The 17911-nt window shown below is 36.5% G+C and overlaps 1 protein-coding gene across 2 annotated transcripts in view; it reads right to left on the bottom strand.

Annotated features, from left to right (window-relative positions):
* Positions 1-17911, bottom strand: part of LOC138706597 (protein rhomboid-like) — a 411976-nt gene that overhangs the window by 82866 nt on the left and 311199 nt on the right. For both annotated transcript variants that reach the window (XM_069836095.1, XM_069836094.1), the window contains one exon: positions 16799-16911. In XM_069836095.1, coding sequence (XP_069692196.1) covers positions 16799-16911 — 113 coding nt within the window. The remainder of the gene's footprint in view (positions 1-16798; positions 16912-17911) is intronic.

The following is a 17911-nucleotide window of genomic DNA, read 5'->3' as shown; positions in this document are numbered from 1 at the left end:
AATAATCAATCCGCAATGATACAATAGGTCTACTTCTTCTACACTAAACAAGAAATAAAGTAAAATCCAACAAATGAAATAAAACTTCGACTCATGCAAACAAAGTTATACCAACAATATATTTACAAAATTTTAAAAAAGAAGTTGAATTGGAGGAAAATTCAGGGATATTTAAATGGAGACAGACGAAGCGAAAGCCTGGCCGCTCTGCCACTCGTGCGTCCAGTCGAGAAGGGCGGTGCAAGTTGTTCTGGCAAGTTTGAGGTTAATAGGTGACTCAGGTGTGATTATTTCAGACCTCGCAGGTCAACACTCCCTGGCTATTTATAAGCGGACACCAGCTGATCGCCAGCTGATCAATTCTGCCGTTGGAACAGAACATTGCAGAGTGGGAGCTGCAAGCTATTCGCTCACAGGCCGATTAATCAGTTATCACACGCTGAAACGGTTTCTATCTACTACAGGTGCATGAACGAAAAGCCCTTGATAGCTTTTCTCTTCAATTTCATTTTATTTGCAAATTTCATTCCAGTATTAAGCCATTCTTGTCATTAAAACATTACATAGAAATGAACAACAAGGTTTTTAATTTTAGGTGTTCAGGTTTGAATATAAATGAATGAATGGAAATATAATTTTTGTAGAAACAAAAGCCGTCCTAAATAAGGGTTCGATAGATCGGCCTACTAATCAATTCAGAAAGAATAATAAGTAAACAAAACGATTTTGTGACATTTGGAAAGAAAATAACAAAATAAATTAATCACCAAATAAATAACTAAATAATCAACTAACTATATAAGCAACTAAGTAACCAACTAACTGAACATATAAATAAATAAATAAATAAATAAATAAATAAATAAGTAAATAAATAAATAAATAAATAAATAAATAAATAAATAAATTACAAATACATGAATAATAAATAAGTAAATAAATGAATAAGTAAATAAATAAATAATAAATAAATAAATAAATCAATCAATCAATAAATAACTAAATAAATTAATAACTAAATAACCAACTATCTAATTAACTAACTATATAACCAACTAACTAAATAACGAACTGAACAAATAAATAAATAAAGGAATAAACAAAGAAACAAATAAATAACTAAATAACTAACTAATTAACTAACTAAATAAACAAACCAGTAAATGAATAAATACATAAATATATATATAAATGAATACAGTAATTAATTAAATAAATAAGTACCTGTTAACGAACTAATTAAATAAATAATTAATTAACTAAATAACTAAATAAATATCTAACTAATACACAACTAACTAAACAAACAAATAACTAAATAACGAGACAAGATAAGATAAACTTTATTGTCAGAAGCATAAATATGCATAGACTTTGTCAATAAAATATATTTAAATACATAAAAATCACAATAAAGTCAAATATAAAATACATTAGACAAGAGTTGAAAGGCCCAGCCGTGTATTTCTAGACTGAAGGGACACAAATGTATCAATTTATTTTTTATATACTTCCTGAATTTAAGAGTATTATTTGTATATTTAATAGCCTCAGGTAAGCCATTGTAAATTTTAACACCAAAAACCATACAAGTTCTGCTAATATTTGTAAGATGGAATACTTAAACTATTTTTATTGCGAGTATCGTAAGTATGAAAGTCACTATTTTGCTGAAAGTCAGAAAGATTTGAATAAATTAATTGAATAATAAATCAATTATATACCATAAACAGTAAGAATATTATAATGCAAAAAATATTCCTTACAGGAGGTTCTACTATCAACACCCGCTATGCACCTGACAATACGCTTCTGAGCCATAAAAAATGTCATTCAACATGGTTCCAGATCGCCAAAAACAAATGCCATATGGAAGCCTTGACTTCACGTCTTAACCTTGACGAGACCATAGATTGAATACCACTGCCCTACACTACTGCACAGGAGTAAAAGCTAACAGGCTACAAGACAAAGGGATGGGTCTAGGGCGTTTCGTTACAAATGTTTCGTCACCGGCTAGTTTAGTCATTGGCAGTTCGTCACAGTGAAAATTTGGTCACAATACCTGTTTGTCACAATGATGAGTTGGTCACAATAACTGTTCGTGACAATGATAAGTTGGTCACCGGCTAGTTTAGTCATTGGCAGTTCGTCACAGTGAAAATTTGGTCACAATACCTGTTCGTCACAATGATGAGTTGGTCACAATAATTGTTCGTGACAATGATAAGTTGGTCATAAGTATTTTTCGTAACATGTGACATGTTCGTTACAAGGACAACTTGGTCAAAGTATTACTTGTTGCCAATATGAATAAATGAATATTGTGATCTTAAAGATTGTATTAATTTTATTATGTTTTCAATATATAAAAGTAAAAAATTCCTAGGTTCAGGCGGTAGATGTTCTCGCCTAACTTCTTGAAGTTTTCTTTAAAAAGTTTCAAGGCCGCCTCACTGGATACCCTAGAAATGTAGTTTTGGATTATGTGGGTTGGAGTCTCTGCCGATGTGCTAGCCGTTGCTTCCAACGAATTCATACATTCTGTAGCTTGAATCGTCCCCAGGCAGGGGCATGGGAATGGTCAGTTGGTTCTGAGACTATTCTTGCCCTGTCAAGTGATGATACCGGCATTGATGTACACTCTCCGCGTAGATCACAACGCCATGCTGACGCCTTACTTTGACTATAGCGACGTTTTGTATAGTGATCTTAGTGTTGAATTGTCATTGAGGCTTCAGCGTGTTCATAATGCTTGTGTTCGTTTCATTTTTAACAGCCGTCGCTATGATCATGTCTCCGAGTATTTCTTTCAATTATCTTGGCTTCGTTTACGAGAGAGACGTTCAATCCATTCACTCTGTTTGCTGTAACAGATTCTAAATAATTCCATACCTATTTACCTAGTTCCTCGCTTCACACTTTTAGCATCCCATCACAACCGTGATACACGTTCACAGCATAACCTTGTTCTATCAATTCCATATCATCAAACCTATCTCTACTCTGCTTCCTTCACAATACATACAGCTCGTTCCTGGAATTCCTTGTCACAGGAAATTAGGAGCAGTCGGAGTCTAAAATCTTTTAAGTACACTCTACTTAGAAATTTTTTTATTGAACAGAACTAGACTCTTGTGGAAGTTACTAAGTAGTCTTAATGACCAAGTTGTTATTTATTTCTCCTCTCTCTTCTTTTTTTCCCCGTTTTTATGATCTTGATATATTACTTAATCATTTGTATACGTATGCTATATAGTACGATTTTGCTTTCCAACTGATTTTGATTAGGGTCTATATGTAATTTTCTACTTCGTTTTATTTTCTCCTTATATTATGTAACTGATCTCGACTATTTATAATTTTCTACTAGGCTATATTTTATGTAATTTCTAAGGTATCTTCTTTTGTATTGTTTTGTAATCTATCACTTAACTTTGTATTTCATGTGTATTATTGAAACCTGGTTGAGTGGAAGAGAAGGCCTTATGGCCTTAACTCTGCCAGGCAAAATAAAACAACTGCTGCTGCTGCTACTACTACTACTACTACTACTACTGCTACTGCTGCTACTACTACTACTACTACTGCTGCTACTACTACTACTACTACTACTACTACTACTACTACTACTACTACGACCTTTCTTTTGAATTACTCGATGTTTCGTATACATAAAACCGTTGTATATAAGCTTGTCACCACCACGTTTACTCGAAGTTAACCTTAATTGACTATCCATCACGAAATATTACAAAAAAATTTAGCACAAATTGTGTTTGAATAGAATGTGAAACTGAAACTTTGAAAACGTTTATACCAATTTTATTTGAATGGAATGTGAAACCATAACTGCGGAAACGTATTGTTGTATAAAATTATAATGTGTTACAAATCTCCCGATAACGAAATTGTAACGTCTTACGAAACATCCTAACGGCGATAAATTTGTGGCGAATGCTCTGTATCCCCAAAGGGATACCCCAGCAGAAGGGGAGTAAATATCTACCTCCCTGAAGGGGATCGAACCAAAGTTCCCCGAATTTGAAGCCATTTGAGGGACAGACCGGAACACGCATTCCCTCGCGGAATTCTGAAACCCTTCTTGGTTTACTCTCACACAACAGTTGACATTCCTGAAAGCGGATCCGTGAGGAGTCGTGTCTTGACGCCCACGCCGTGGAGAGGATTCTCTGCCAACGCAAGGGGCGTCGCTTCGCAGCTGCGCGGCGCAGTTCTCGATTTGCATTTTTTCGCATCTCGCCTGTTTTTGCAATTGGCTGCCTCATCACATTATTTGTATAAAGCAAAGGTGAACCGTATTGACATTCTGGCCACTTGGCGCCATTCGCACACAAGTAACGACCAACACCGGGGGGGGGGGGTCTAATGGCGCATTCACGAAGAGTGAGTAGGAAGTAGGCATTGCCTAATTAAGGTACCAGCCCAGCAATCGTCTGCAACCCAGCGGCGGCTTGTGGGCATCTCGTAGCTAGCAGTATGATCAATATTTTCCCCTTATTAAGTAATTAGTTTAGCTTACTGAGTTTGCTAAGTTTTATACTAATACTAGTGGCTTGTGCAGAAAATACTGCTGCAAAGTAAGTTCGTTAGACGTTCAAACAAAATTTTTTCAGATTTATTTTCAATGAAGAATACTTGTCTTTTTGATAGTTATTTGCTTCCATAATAATGAAACATACTCCCTCTGAATGGATTTTTTTAGGCCAAATACTTATTCTTGAACCTATCCAACTTCAGTTTTTGAGTTTCAACGCGAAAACGCAAGTATCAATATCAGGACGATAGCAGTAGCTATTTCAGGTCATTGTGGATTGTAGGCAAAAGTTAAAAAAATGTCAGGTTTGCTAAGCTTTCGAACAATAGCATTTTCGTATAGTTGCTGCATGTAGAAATTGAAATGTAGAGCGTAAAATCATTTTATCCTACTAAGAGATGTTGCTGAAATGATCTGGAGACTACAAAATTTTCTAGGCCTCTTATTTTATCAGTAAGTAATACCTTTTGATCTTTCCTTAGGAACTGTAATTTTTGCGCTCTCTCGAGCCAATACTGAAGACAGTGACACATATCAATATCTACACTACACCGCCATTAAGTATATGAAAAAGACCCAACCCCACTGGGTTAATAAGTATAAAATATTTGATTTTTAATAACAATATTATTATCTTACTTAAGTTTTGTAGTTATATATAGCAGCCACTCAGTAAATTACAGAAATGAAGATCTTAATTAAGATATTCTCTACATTTACTTACATAACCTCAAAACGTTTCACTTTCATGTCATCAATATAGCATCAATATTATGTACAATTAATGAAAAAATAGATGCATCATGATATTAACTATAATAATATTTAATTTCTAATGGTAATAATGTCATCAAACCACCTCAAGTTTCGTAGATTTGAATATCCAATACACAGCTGTACTCAGAAAATTATACACTGCAGAATCAGTTTTTAGTAACAAATTGAATTGAGCTCTAAATATGTCGGCAATATGCAGATCATGGCCTTCGTGTAATAGCCTATTGTTTATTTTAGGATGTGTTTTGTTCTGAAATTCAATCAAGTCGGCCGTGATTGAATAAAATTAGTTCTCAAAACTGACAACAGATGGATTTTGGAAAGTAGGAAAATTATGTAGGAAAATTGACATTTCACTGAAAACTACTACTTTTCCGAAAAACTTTAGGTTCAAAGCTTCAAAATGAGAGGCCATTTATTAAAATCCGTTCAGCCGTTTTCCCGTAATTTCCATTATCAGTTCAAATTATATATATATATATATATATATATATATATATAATATAGATAATATCTCCGTAATTATTACATTGGCCTATTGCGAAGTGACAATTATGTTTAGGAAATAGTGTTGTCACTTCGGACCAATATACTGTAGTTTTGTTAATTCGGTCACAGAAGACGGTGGTAGCCTACTATGTTAGTCATACAGAGAATGAAATTCATCACCATAAAAAATTCTCTTGAAAGCAATATCATATACTTACTTACTTACTGGTTTTTAAGGAACCCGGAGGTTCACTGCCGCCCTCACATAAGCCCGCCATTGGTCCCTATCCTGAGCAAGATTAATCCAGTCTCTATCATCATATCCCACCTCCCTCAAATCCATTTTAATATTATCCTCCCATCTACGTCTCGGCCTTCCCAAAAGGCCTTTTTCCCTCCGGCCTCCCAACTAGCACCCTATATGCATTTCTGGATTCGCCCATACGTGCTACATGCCCTGCCCATCTCAAACGTCTGGATTTAATGTTCCTAATTATGTCAGGTGAAGAATACAATGCGTGCAGTTCTGTGTTGTGTAACTTTCTCCATTCTCCTGTAACTTCATCCCTCTTAGCCCCAAATATTTTCCTAAGCACCATATTCTCAAACACCCTTAATCTCTGTTCCTCTCTCAAAGTGAGAGTCCAAGTTTCACAACCATACAGAACAACCGGTAATATAACTGTTTTATAAATTCTAACTTTCAGATTTTTCCACAGCAGACTGGATGATAAAAGCTACTCAACCGAATAATGACAGGCATTTCCCATATTTATTTTGTGTTTAATTTCCTCCCGAGTATCCTTTATATTTGTTACTATTGCTCCCAGATATTTGAACTTCTCCACCTCTTCAAAAGATAAATTTCCAATTTTTATATTTCCATTTCGTACAATATTCTGGTCACGAGACATAATCACATACTATGTCTTTTCGGGATTCACTTCCAAACCTATCTCTTTACTTGCTTCCAGTAAAATTCCCGTGTTTTCCCTAATCATTTGTGGATTTTCTCGTAACATATTCACGTCATCCGCATAGACAAGCAGCTGATGTAACCCGTTCAATTCCAAACCCTCTCTGTTATCCTGGACTTTCCTAAGGGCATACTCTAGAGCGAAGTTAAAAAGTAAAGGTGATAGTGCATCTCCTTGCTTTAGCCCACAGTGAATTGGAAACGCATCTGACAGAGACTGACCTATACGAACTCTGCTGTACGTTTCACTGAGACACATTTTAATTAATCGAACTAGTTTCTTGGAAATACCAAATTCAATAAGAATATCATATAAAACTTCTCTCTTAACTGAGTCATATGCCTTTCTGAAATCTATGAATAACTGATGCACTGTACCCTTATACTCCCATTTTTTCTCCATTATCTGTCGAATACAAAATATCTGGTCAATAGTTGATCTATTACGCCTAAAAAGCAATATCATATAAGTAACAAAATTTTATTTGTTATATTGAATTATTTCAACGTCGCAATTGCTTGTGTGTTAAAATGTGTATATGATAACGTTATGACATTTGTGTTTTTTGTTTCGCGTGTTTTTTGGAAAATATAATTTCAATTAAAGCTCCGTTATAAATGTTGCAACTAAAACCTTATGCATCCCTCGTATTTATCGCACGGATCGACCTTCCCGCACACGTTACCTGCACTTTGTTTATGTTTTCACTGTGCCTAAACGAGACGCTCTACTACATTGGACTTGTCCGGTTTTTGCTATCAACTCTTTAATTGCACTGATGTAATTATAAACTTTTCTGAAAAATGTTCCCTTGTTAAACAATTTATTCTAGCTCATTTTTATTTTATTTTTTTTTAGTTTTATTTGTACTGATGTAATTATAAACTTTCCCTGGAATTTTCTCGTATTAAACACTCTTTATACATTACTGAATAAATGTAATGATTTAATTACACATTTCCCTGAACACTTTCGTTTCATTACGAAACTTTTTAGCTTATGATTTTGCCAAGTATTATAATCGTGATTATGACTTCTCTCTTCTCCTAATTGCCTCTCAGATATTTACACAAAACATATTTTTAATATTACACAATGACACGAAAACTCTATACCCGTAATTCAAAACGGATCAAGATTTAAAAATAAATTTTATCTGGAAATTAACTATTTCTTAAACTGACATATACTACATTCATTACAAAGCAGAACTTCGTACGTGGTTGAGTGACTGAAAGAGCTGTGGATGCGTCGTCAAATATTAAGCGGGAAGCCTTCAGTTGTAACGAAGACGGGGAATCACGAACCACACAACATATTGTTTTCCAGTCAACAATTACGAAGAAAAAAACAATTTGGCGAGGCGGAAAATTTGTTTCCACTTCAGAAATCTTTCCGCGGAAAATTTTTCTTCTCACATCATTAGATAACAATGATAATATGATCAGTCAGAATTAGAATCGAACTTGAGTCGAAATTGGAATCGGAAAGGAAGTTGGAGACGAAACTGGAATAGGAATCGGAGCAATGTCAGAGTCAGAGTAGAAACTGGAATCGGAGGAGAATGAAAGACGAAATCGGAGTTGAACACAGCGCTGGAGCCAAAGTCGGAGTGGAAACTGGAATAGAAATCGGAGCTGGGGTCCGAGTCTAAGTCGAAACTGGAATGAAAATGGGATACGGAGTCAGAGTCGAAACTAGAACCTGAATCGAAGCCGGAATCTAAGTCAGAATTGAGTCGAAATTGGAATCGAAATCAAAGCAGGAATCAGAATCGGAGTCAAAAATGGAATTGGAATCGTAGTAGTCACGTCAGAAGTGGAGTCGGAGCTGTAGACCCTAATCAGAATTGGAACAAGAATCAGAATCGAAACTGGATTCGGAGCAGAGTTGGAATCGAAACTGGAATCGAAAAAGAGTCGGAATCGGAGTTGGAATCGTAGTACAGTCGGAATCGAAACTGGAATCTTAGTAGAGTTTGAGTTGAAACTGGAATCTCGGTAGAGTCAGAGTTGGAACTGGAATCGTAGTAGAGTCGGAATCGAAACTGGAATCGGAGTAGAGTCGGAGTTGGAATCAAAATAGGGTCGGAATCGAACCTGGAATCTTAGCTAAGTGAGAGCCAAAACTGGAATCGGAACAGAGTCGGAATCGAAACTGATGTCCTAGCAGAGTGGGAGTCGAAACTGGAATCGGAGCAGAGTGGGAGCCGAAACTGGAATCGGAGCAAAGTCAGAATCGAAACTGGAATCCTAGCAGAGTCGAAGTCGAAACAGAAATGGGATCAGAGTCGGAGTCGGAGTCGAAACTGGAATGGGAGCAGAGTCGGAGTCGAAACGAGAATTCTTACAGAGTCGGAGTCGAAACTGGAATCCTAGGAGAGTGGGAGCCAAAATGAAATCGGAACAGAGGTGGAATCGAAACTGGAATTCTAGCAGAGAGAGAGTCGAAACACGAATCCTAGCTGAGTCGGAATCGAAACTGAAATCCTAGTAGAGCGGGAACCGAAACTGGAATTGGAACAGAGTCGGAGTCGAAACTGGAATGGGAGCAGATTCGGAGTCGAAACGAGAATTCTTACAGAGTCAGAGTCGAAACTGGAATCCTAGCAGAGTCGAAATCGAAACAGGAATCCTAGCAGAGTCGGAGTCAAAACAGGAATCCTAGCAGAGTCACAGTCGAAACTGGAATCCTAGCAGAATCGAAATCGAAACAGGAATCTTAGCAGAGTCGGAGTAGAAACAGGAAACCTAGCTGAGTCGGAGTAGAAACAGGAATCCTAGCTGAGGCGGAGTCAAAACAGGAATCCTAGCAGAGTCGGAGTCGAAACTGGAATCCTAGCAGAATCGAAATCGAAACAGGAATCTTAGCAGAGTCGGAGTAGAAACAGGAAACCTAGCAGAGTCGGAGTCGGAACAGGAATCCTTGGAGAGTCGGAGTCGGAACAGGAATCCTAGCAGAATAGAAATCGAAACAGGAATCTTAGCAAAGTCGGAGTCCAAAGGGGAATCCTAGCTGAGTCGGAATCGAAACAGGAATCCTAGCAGAATCGGAGTCAAAACAGGAATCTTAGCAGAGTCGGAGTCGAAACACGAATCCTAGCAGAGCCGGAGTCGAAACAGGAATCCTAGCAGAATCGGAGTCAAAACTGGAATCCTATCAGAATCGAAATCGAAACAGGAATCCTAGCAGAATCGGAGTCGAAACTGGAGTCCTAGCAGGTGGGAGTCGGAACTGGAATCGGAGCAGAAGTCAGACTCATAGTCGGTGTTTCAATCGAGCAGTGTAGAGATTCGTAGTCGCAACTGGAATCAGAGTCAGAGTTGGAATTACAACTGGAATCGGTATCGGAGGAGTCAAAGTCGGATCGGACCCGTAGTCGGAGGTGGAACTGGACTTCGCAAGCCTTCTTTGACTGTATAGTATTCTGCCAGTATAGACTGAAGCAAACTTTCGTTAATTTAGTAGCCGGAAAAATCCCTATTACAGACTAAGAATTGCATTACTAAGTGTACAAAAATATGCCCAGAGGTAATGTCGCGTACCATGTTATGCAATTTAAATTAAGAAATACTTCGATTTTTTTAAGCGCTATTGGCTGAAACTGCTGTGGCTGCACCTGAAAGTGAACAGCTTCACGAATGTCGATGTTTTGACATATTGAATACGGCGCATGAGTACTGTACGAAGCTGCAGCTGAAGTGGCTGCCAGTGTACCAGTGTGGACAGACAAGTCTGGGTCTGGCTTCGACAACGCGGTCTCTCCCACCACCGCCACAGAACTTGCCGAGAATAATAACCTAAAAATAAATGGACTAATGTTTACGAAATTGTTTTCATTTGTGTGCTGTTTACGCGAGGCAATCTTATTTTTACACGTGCCGAGTGTTCGGACTGATTTTGGGCGCAGGCTAATGTGGAAATGTCACCGCCACTCAAGAAACGCGTCTAGTGTAAATGGGATGTCTAACGCTACACGATAATGACTCGCTGGCCTACATAGAAGGGAAAATAGCGGCAATATGTTTAAGTGACGAGTGATGACGGATTATCAAAATAAACACCGAAATGTCGACCACGTGGTCAGAGACAAAACGGAGAGAAAAATGCAAAAGTATATTGAACACTTTACAAAACAGCTTACGAATATAAACCAAGAAGCAGAGGAGACGTTGGACGACATCTCAAGAAAAAAAAAAGAAGAAAAGACCGCTAGAGCCGATTTCGTAGTATTGGACTAATGGACCCAATCCCTGATGAAGACGGTGATTATGTTGAAGAAGCTAGTAATCTCAGTGTGGGATTTGAAATTTAAAGCTGAAGAAAGGGAAATAGTTGACAGTCTTGTCTCTACAGACCAATAGAGGAGATTTATGTTCCCGCAGTGGGACTGGGTGTTTGTCCCTTGTCATGTGCTGTCTTGTGTTGTCTCAGCGGTGTTACTGTACAGTGATGACCACACGACCAGGTAGGCCCGCAATGTGTGCCTGCCAAAATGTTGGTCAAAAGATAATCTTTCCCTGCACCGCATTTGATTTTGAGTGGGTGTGAATGGAGAAGGTAAAACAAGAGGAAGAAATAGAAGAAAAGAGGGTAGAGAAAAAGACACAAGAAGGGAAAGTAGAAAAGAAAATAAGAGAGAGGAGGGGAGAGGCAGTGGAACAAAAACAACAGATGGTGAAATAATAAAAGAAAAATAAAGAAAATAAAAACGAAAAAGGGGAGGAAGTGGAGATAGAAGGGAAAAAAGAGATGGAGAAAGAATAAAAGGAGGAAAAGAAAGGAAAAAGAAAAGAAAATGTTCAGAGAGTAGAGAATGAAGAGAAAAAAACACATAGAGAAAGATTAAAGAGAGTAGAAGAAAAAAAGAGAAAGAGAAGAAAGTAAAGATAGGAAAGACGAAAGAGATAGAGAAAAATAAAAGAATGAAAAAACAGCAAAGGAAAAAGAGAAAGGAGGGAAAGTAGAGTTAGAAAAAAAGAGATGGAGGAAGAATAAAATGAGGAAAATAGAGAAAAGGAGGAAAAGAAGGAAAGGAAAACTGAAAAAGGAGAAAGTAGAGATATAAAAGATAAAAGAGACGGAGAAAATATAAAAGGAGGAAAGGCAAGGAAAAGAAAAACAGAAAGGGGAGAAAGTAGAGATAGAAGAGAAAAGGAGATGAAGAAAGGACAAAAGAAAAAAAGAAAAGGAAAAAGAGAAACAGGAAAAAGTAGAGCTAAAAAAAAGAGATGGAAAAAAATAAAAGTAGGAAAAGGAAGGAAAGGAAAAACAGAAAGGGGAGAAAGTATAGATAGAAGAGAAAAAAGAGACGGAGAAAGGATAAAAGGAGCAAAAAAGAAAAGGAAAAGATAAAGAGGAAAAAGAGAAAGAGGAAAAAGTAGAGCTAGAAAAGAAAAAATAAAAGGAGGAAAAGAAAGGAAAGGAAAAAGAGAAAGGGGAAAAAGTAGAGATAGAAGAGAAGAAAGAAAAGGAAAGAGAGAAAGAGGAGAAAATACAGATAGAAGAGAAAAAAAGAGACGGAGAAAGAATATAAAGAGGAAAAGAAAGGAAACGAAAAAAGAGAAAGAGGAGAAAGTAGAGATAGAAGAGATAAAAGAGATGGAGAAAGAATAAAAGGAGAAAAAATGAAATGGAAAAAGAGAAAGAGGTAAAAGTAGAGATAGAAGAGAAAAAAGAGATTGAGAAAAATAAAAGGAGGAAAAGAAAGGAAAAGGAAAGGAGAAAAGGGAGAAAGAAAGTAGAGATAGAAAAGAGGAAAATGGGTAGAATTGAGAAGACCAAGAAAATAGATACTAAAGGAAGAGGAATAAAATGAATTAAAGTAGGAAGAAAACGTAAGAAGAGAGCAAGGCAGAAGGAAAGGGAACAAATATGAAACGAAGAGAAAAACGGAGAAATAAGAAAATAAATGCGGGGCTAGAATATAAAGAAGAGAAGTAGATAAAGATAATAAGAGACTGAGAAAAAATAAAAAAGTCAGGGAGAAGAAAAATGAGAGGTAAAGGAATGGGAGAAAGAAGAAACTGGAAGATCAAGAGCAAGAAGAAAAATAAATGGAAGGGAAGAAAGATGAAAGGAAAAGGAAAAAGTATAAAAGGAGAAAAACGAAGACGAACAGTATAAAAGGAAAAATTGAGTAAGAGAAACATTGGAAGGAAAATGAAGCAGAAATAGAAAAGAGAAACAGGAAATAGTAACTTGTAATGAATAGTGTTTCCAAATGCTTACTGTATTATTATTATTATTATTATTATTATTATTATTATTATTATTATTATTATATGAACTTTAGAGAAAATATTAATCAAAACATGGAAACCTCAGCATATTTTTTTCGTGGTATATTTTACGATGTTGTTATATTTTTATTTATTTTAGTTGGTTATTTAACGACGCTGTATCAACTACTAGGTTATTTAGCGTCGATGAGATTGGTGATAGCGAGATGATATTTGGCGAGATGAGGCCGAGGATTCGCCATAGATTACCTTGCATTCACATATCGGTTGGGGAAAACCTCGGAAAAAACCCAACCAGGTAATCAGCCCAAGCGGGGATCGAACCCGCGCCCGAACGCAACTTCAGATCGGCAGGCAAGCGCCTTAACCGACTGAGCCTAGGGTCTAGGGTCGAGCGTCGAAAGTTGCCCAGCATTTGCTCTTAATGGGTTGAGGGAAAATTCCGGGAAAAAACGTCAACCAGGTAACTTGTCCCAACCAGGATTTGAAACTGGGCCCGCTCGTTGCACGGTCAGGTATGCTAACCGTTACTCCACAGCGGTGGACAAACTTCAGTATCAGCTGTAGGTAAGAATAAAGTTAATGCAGTAATTAGTCGTTGTATTTCTCTACTTTGTCTCTATGGGTAATGCTCCTTCCAATGTCACTCACCTGGACAAGGTGCTGTCTCTCTCTTTGTGTCAAGATCCTTCACTCAAGAACGCTGCAGGAAATTTCAGCTACAAGTTCAGACGCGAATAATTCGGAATGGTGCAATTCACGTGACTACTACAGTATTTAGGATAGGAAACGCATGAATGGGCGAGAGAGATATGACAGGGAAATTACCAATTGCGTCACTGTGACTCAAGCAACCAGGAAGATTCTCACTGCTGCTCCATCTCTCCCTCTGAATATCAAAATTGCTTCGCAGTCATTTCTCTCAAGAGGAAGTCGCCAGTAGGAAATTCGATATTTTAATGAATTCCATTCCAAATTCTATGGTTTGAAAAGCAGTCTCCAACACATTTGCTTTAAAAAATTGACGGTCAGCCATTTTACCAACAATCGACTTTTTTAAAACCATATTTGGCATTTCTCTAGAAAATGTCTCTTGCAAACAAATATACCAACAAACTATAATTATACTTACTTACAAATGGCTTTTAAGGAACCCGGGGATCCCTATCCTGAGCAACATTAATCCATTCTCTATCATCATATCCCACCTCCCTCAAATCCATTTTAATATTATCTTCCCATCTACGTCTCGGCCTCCCTAAAGGTCTTTTTCCCTCCGGCCTCCCAACTAATACTCTATATGCACTTCTGGATTCGCCCATACGTGCTACATGCCCTGCTCATCTCAAACGTCTGGATTTAATGTTCCTAATTATGTCAGGTGAAGAATAAAATGCGTGCAGTTCTATGTTGTGTAACTTTCTCCATTCTCCTGTAACTTCATACCTCTTAACCACAAATATTTTTCTAAGCACCTTATTCTCAAACACCCTTAGCCTATGTTTCTCTCTCAAAGTGAGAGTCCAAGTTTCACAACCATAAAGAACAACCGGTAATATACCTGTTTTATAAATTCTAACTTTCAGATTTTTTGACAGCAGACTGGACGATAAAAGCTTCTCAACCGAATAATAACAGGCATTTCCCATATTTTTTCTGTGTTTAATTTCCTCCCGAGTATCATTTATATTTGTTACTGTTGCTCCAAGATATTTGAACTTCTCCACCTCTTCAAAAGATAAATTTCCAACTTTTATATTTCCATTTCGTACAATATTCCCGTCACGAGACATAATCATATACTTTGTACTATAATTATACATAGAAAAAAAATTAACCTAATTACTGTGACATTATTAAAACATACCGGTAATTAGGTTAGGTTAGGTTAGGTTTCATGTGAATCTCTAGGCTGTCAAGGTGAATGTTTTCAGAATAAGGCAGGAATGTATAAGAAATATCGAACCAATGACCTTCGACTCTTTAGCGTGATACCTGACTGCAGTATACAGAGTGATTCACGAGGATTTACCGTCACTTACGGAGCTTATTTCCGAAGACATTCTGAGCAAAAAATGTCATATAAACATTTATCCTAATCTCAATATTTTCAAAGTTACATTAATTTGAAGTTGTTAGTAAAATAGTTTTCTTCTTTAGTTTTAAACGTAAAAAAAAAAATACAAATAGAAAATGAACTATTGAGAAGTGTCATTTCTTTAATTGGCTAGTGTTCTGAAGCTAAAAATGTATTGTTAATTGCTTTGTACAGATTTTGTTTTTCAATTTTTAACTAAAAATGACATCATTCTTACTTACTTACCACAAAAATTGTTACAAATTATACGACTTTAGGAACTTCATTATTTACAGATTAATTATGCATCCTAATATTACAGTAGTGGCAAAAAAACAGGACCGACCCTTGTAGCTGATTTCAGAGCCTTGTTCACTCCAGACAGCTCGATAGACTGGTAACTAAGACTTTCGTGGTTCGAATCCTGCTTGAGAAGGAAACTTTTTTTTGTTCCTTATTCAAATTTATTCCCAATACTTTTCGATTGCAGCGATATTTTACTACTTAATTAACTTATTATTCCCAGAACATGGAATTTACCTGCATATTTTCTAATGGCTTTCGAAATGGGCTACGTCAGCAGTCGAAACTACAACAATTTCAATAGATTACTCGCTATCTTGTGAATGCGGGCGTGACATGCGCAGTGGCTCATTTCGGGGACTTCGATTATTCCGTCGGTCCGGTTTTTTTGCCACTAGGCCTACTGTACAGTCTATAATTTACAAGAACTGTTGAATTAGTAGTTACAAAGTTTTCACGATTATATAAGAGGAAGATTATTAATGAAAAGATATACTGACAAGCCATGGGCATTTTTTGTAGTTTCTTTAAAATAGTCCTACAAGATTCCCTAGATTTGGCACCTACTATTATTCTAATTACTTTTTTTTTGTAATAGGAATGTACTGTTACTATCTGTGGAATTTCCCCAGAATATTATTCCAAAACTCATTACCGAGTGAAAGTATGCAAAGTATATTGTTTTTAAGGTACCAGTATTGATATTTACTATCTTTTGCATAGATCTAATATCAAAAAATGCTGAATTTAGTTTGGGGGTAATTTCTTTAATATGATTTTTCCAATTTAACACATTATCGATTTTTAAGCCAAGAAATTTGGTTGTTGTTGTTTCTAATAGGGATCTATTGTTCATTATTGCGCTAGAAATTTGCGAGGTTGAATTTGGACAGGATTTAAATTGAATTATGTTAGTTGTGTTACAATTTAATACTAATTTATTGACTGAGAACTAGTCACATATTTTGAAGAGAATTTCCTCTGTTGAAGATAGGAATGTGTTGGAGTTCTTGGCTGTAATTACTATACTTGTGTCATCTGCAAATAATATGGGAATGACCTACATCTTTTATTAGGGGGACAAGATCATTTATGAACACTAGAAAAAGTAGGGGACCTAACATTGTTCCTTGAGGAATTCCATTAATCTAGGAACTGATTTTTGCTGCATTACAGAACTTTCTTTTATGAGAATGTGAAAAGAAAATGTTTCACACGAATTGCCCTGAAGTTGATGAAGAAAGTTAAATCAAACATCGGTTAGCCTGCCAACGACTGAGCCCTGGTTTTTTGTTGGGAAGCTGCCTGCGAAGTGATGGCTAGGGGATTGGTACGGCTTGCTATCCGATTAAGCATGTGAGTGAAATTTCCTGACCTGCGGAAGACGGGCGGCTCCTGCACCAGGATATGGAAGTCGTTCTCGCTGCACACCTCGCGGTCTCTGTGGTGCACCGCGCATTTAAAGCTACGGGTTCGTTTCCCAGTCATCTGTAAAGACAAAGAAGTGGCATTAGCGACAGTGAGTAACGGTATGAGAGAAGTTCTTATTGTAGTGATTTGCTTGATTCTGTTCTGACCGTTGTTTAGACAGCGTATTTATAGTCTCTTTGTTGATATAAATTACGTCTATACATTCTCTATACGAAACCAAGTTTTAGGTCTACATACGAAATAGTGACGAAACTAATAAACCTCCAGATGAAGCTTAAAAACAATTTTAAATGTCAGCGAGCTTCATGGGTTGTTAGAACATATAATGTAATACTACACAACATACACAGTACAACATAGGCTTAATATAATGTAATAAAAAAATATATACATTATAATGTATTAGAAAACATAATTCAACTGTACCTAATGTATTAGCAGTAAACGCTATATGATGGCCCAATAGATAAATTCTTCATTTTTACACTTTTAACACTTATACATCACTGATTAAATTTCCAAGTTCTTTCCCGTGTTAATATTTAGGATTTAGGACAGACTGGAAGATGATTTCATACACGTTACAAAGAACATATTATAACAGCCATAACTAAACTACACAACAATTCATCCTACGCAGAACACATCACAAACTCCAACCACAGCTGCAGTAACATAGACAACGACATGAAAATACTACACATCCAGCCAAAAAAAAAAAACAGAAACTTGACACCCTAGAACAATATGAAATTTATAAACATACTAAAACACAACCGCATCACATCCTAAACATTCAACTCAATTTCAAAACATACATGCTTTTCGACACAATCATGAATACAACCACTACAACAGGAAATCAGAAAATAGCGCGGGATCTCCACAAGGCTTTGAGCAATAAAGCACAAGACTTCGAAACTAGTCAAGCACGGTAAATTCTAAATATTAACACGGTAAAGGAGTTGGAAATTTAGTCAGAGAGAAATTCTTGCAAGCGAGAGAAATAATGAATATTATTTTTTCCAAATTATATTGAATAATTCAGCCATTATTG

This window comes from Periplaneta americana, chromosome 9 (assembly GCF_040183065.1).
Source record: "Periplaneta americana isolate PAMFEO1 chromosome 9, P.americana_PAMFEO1_priV1, whole genome shotgun sequence".
NCBI classification, from domain to species: domain Eukaryota; kingdom Metazoa; phylum Arthropoda; class Insecta; order Blattodea; family Blattidae; genus Periplaneta; species Periplaneta americana.
This window is presented reverse-complemented; position numbering and strand designations above follow the sequence as displayed.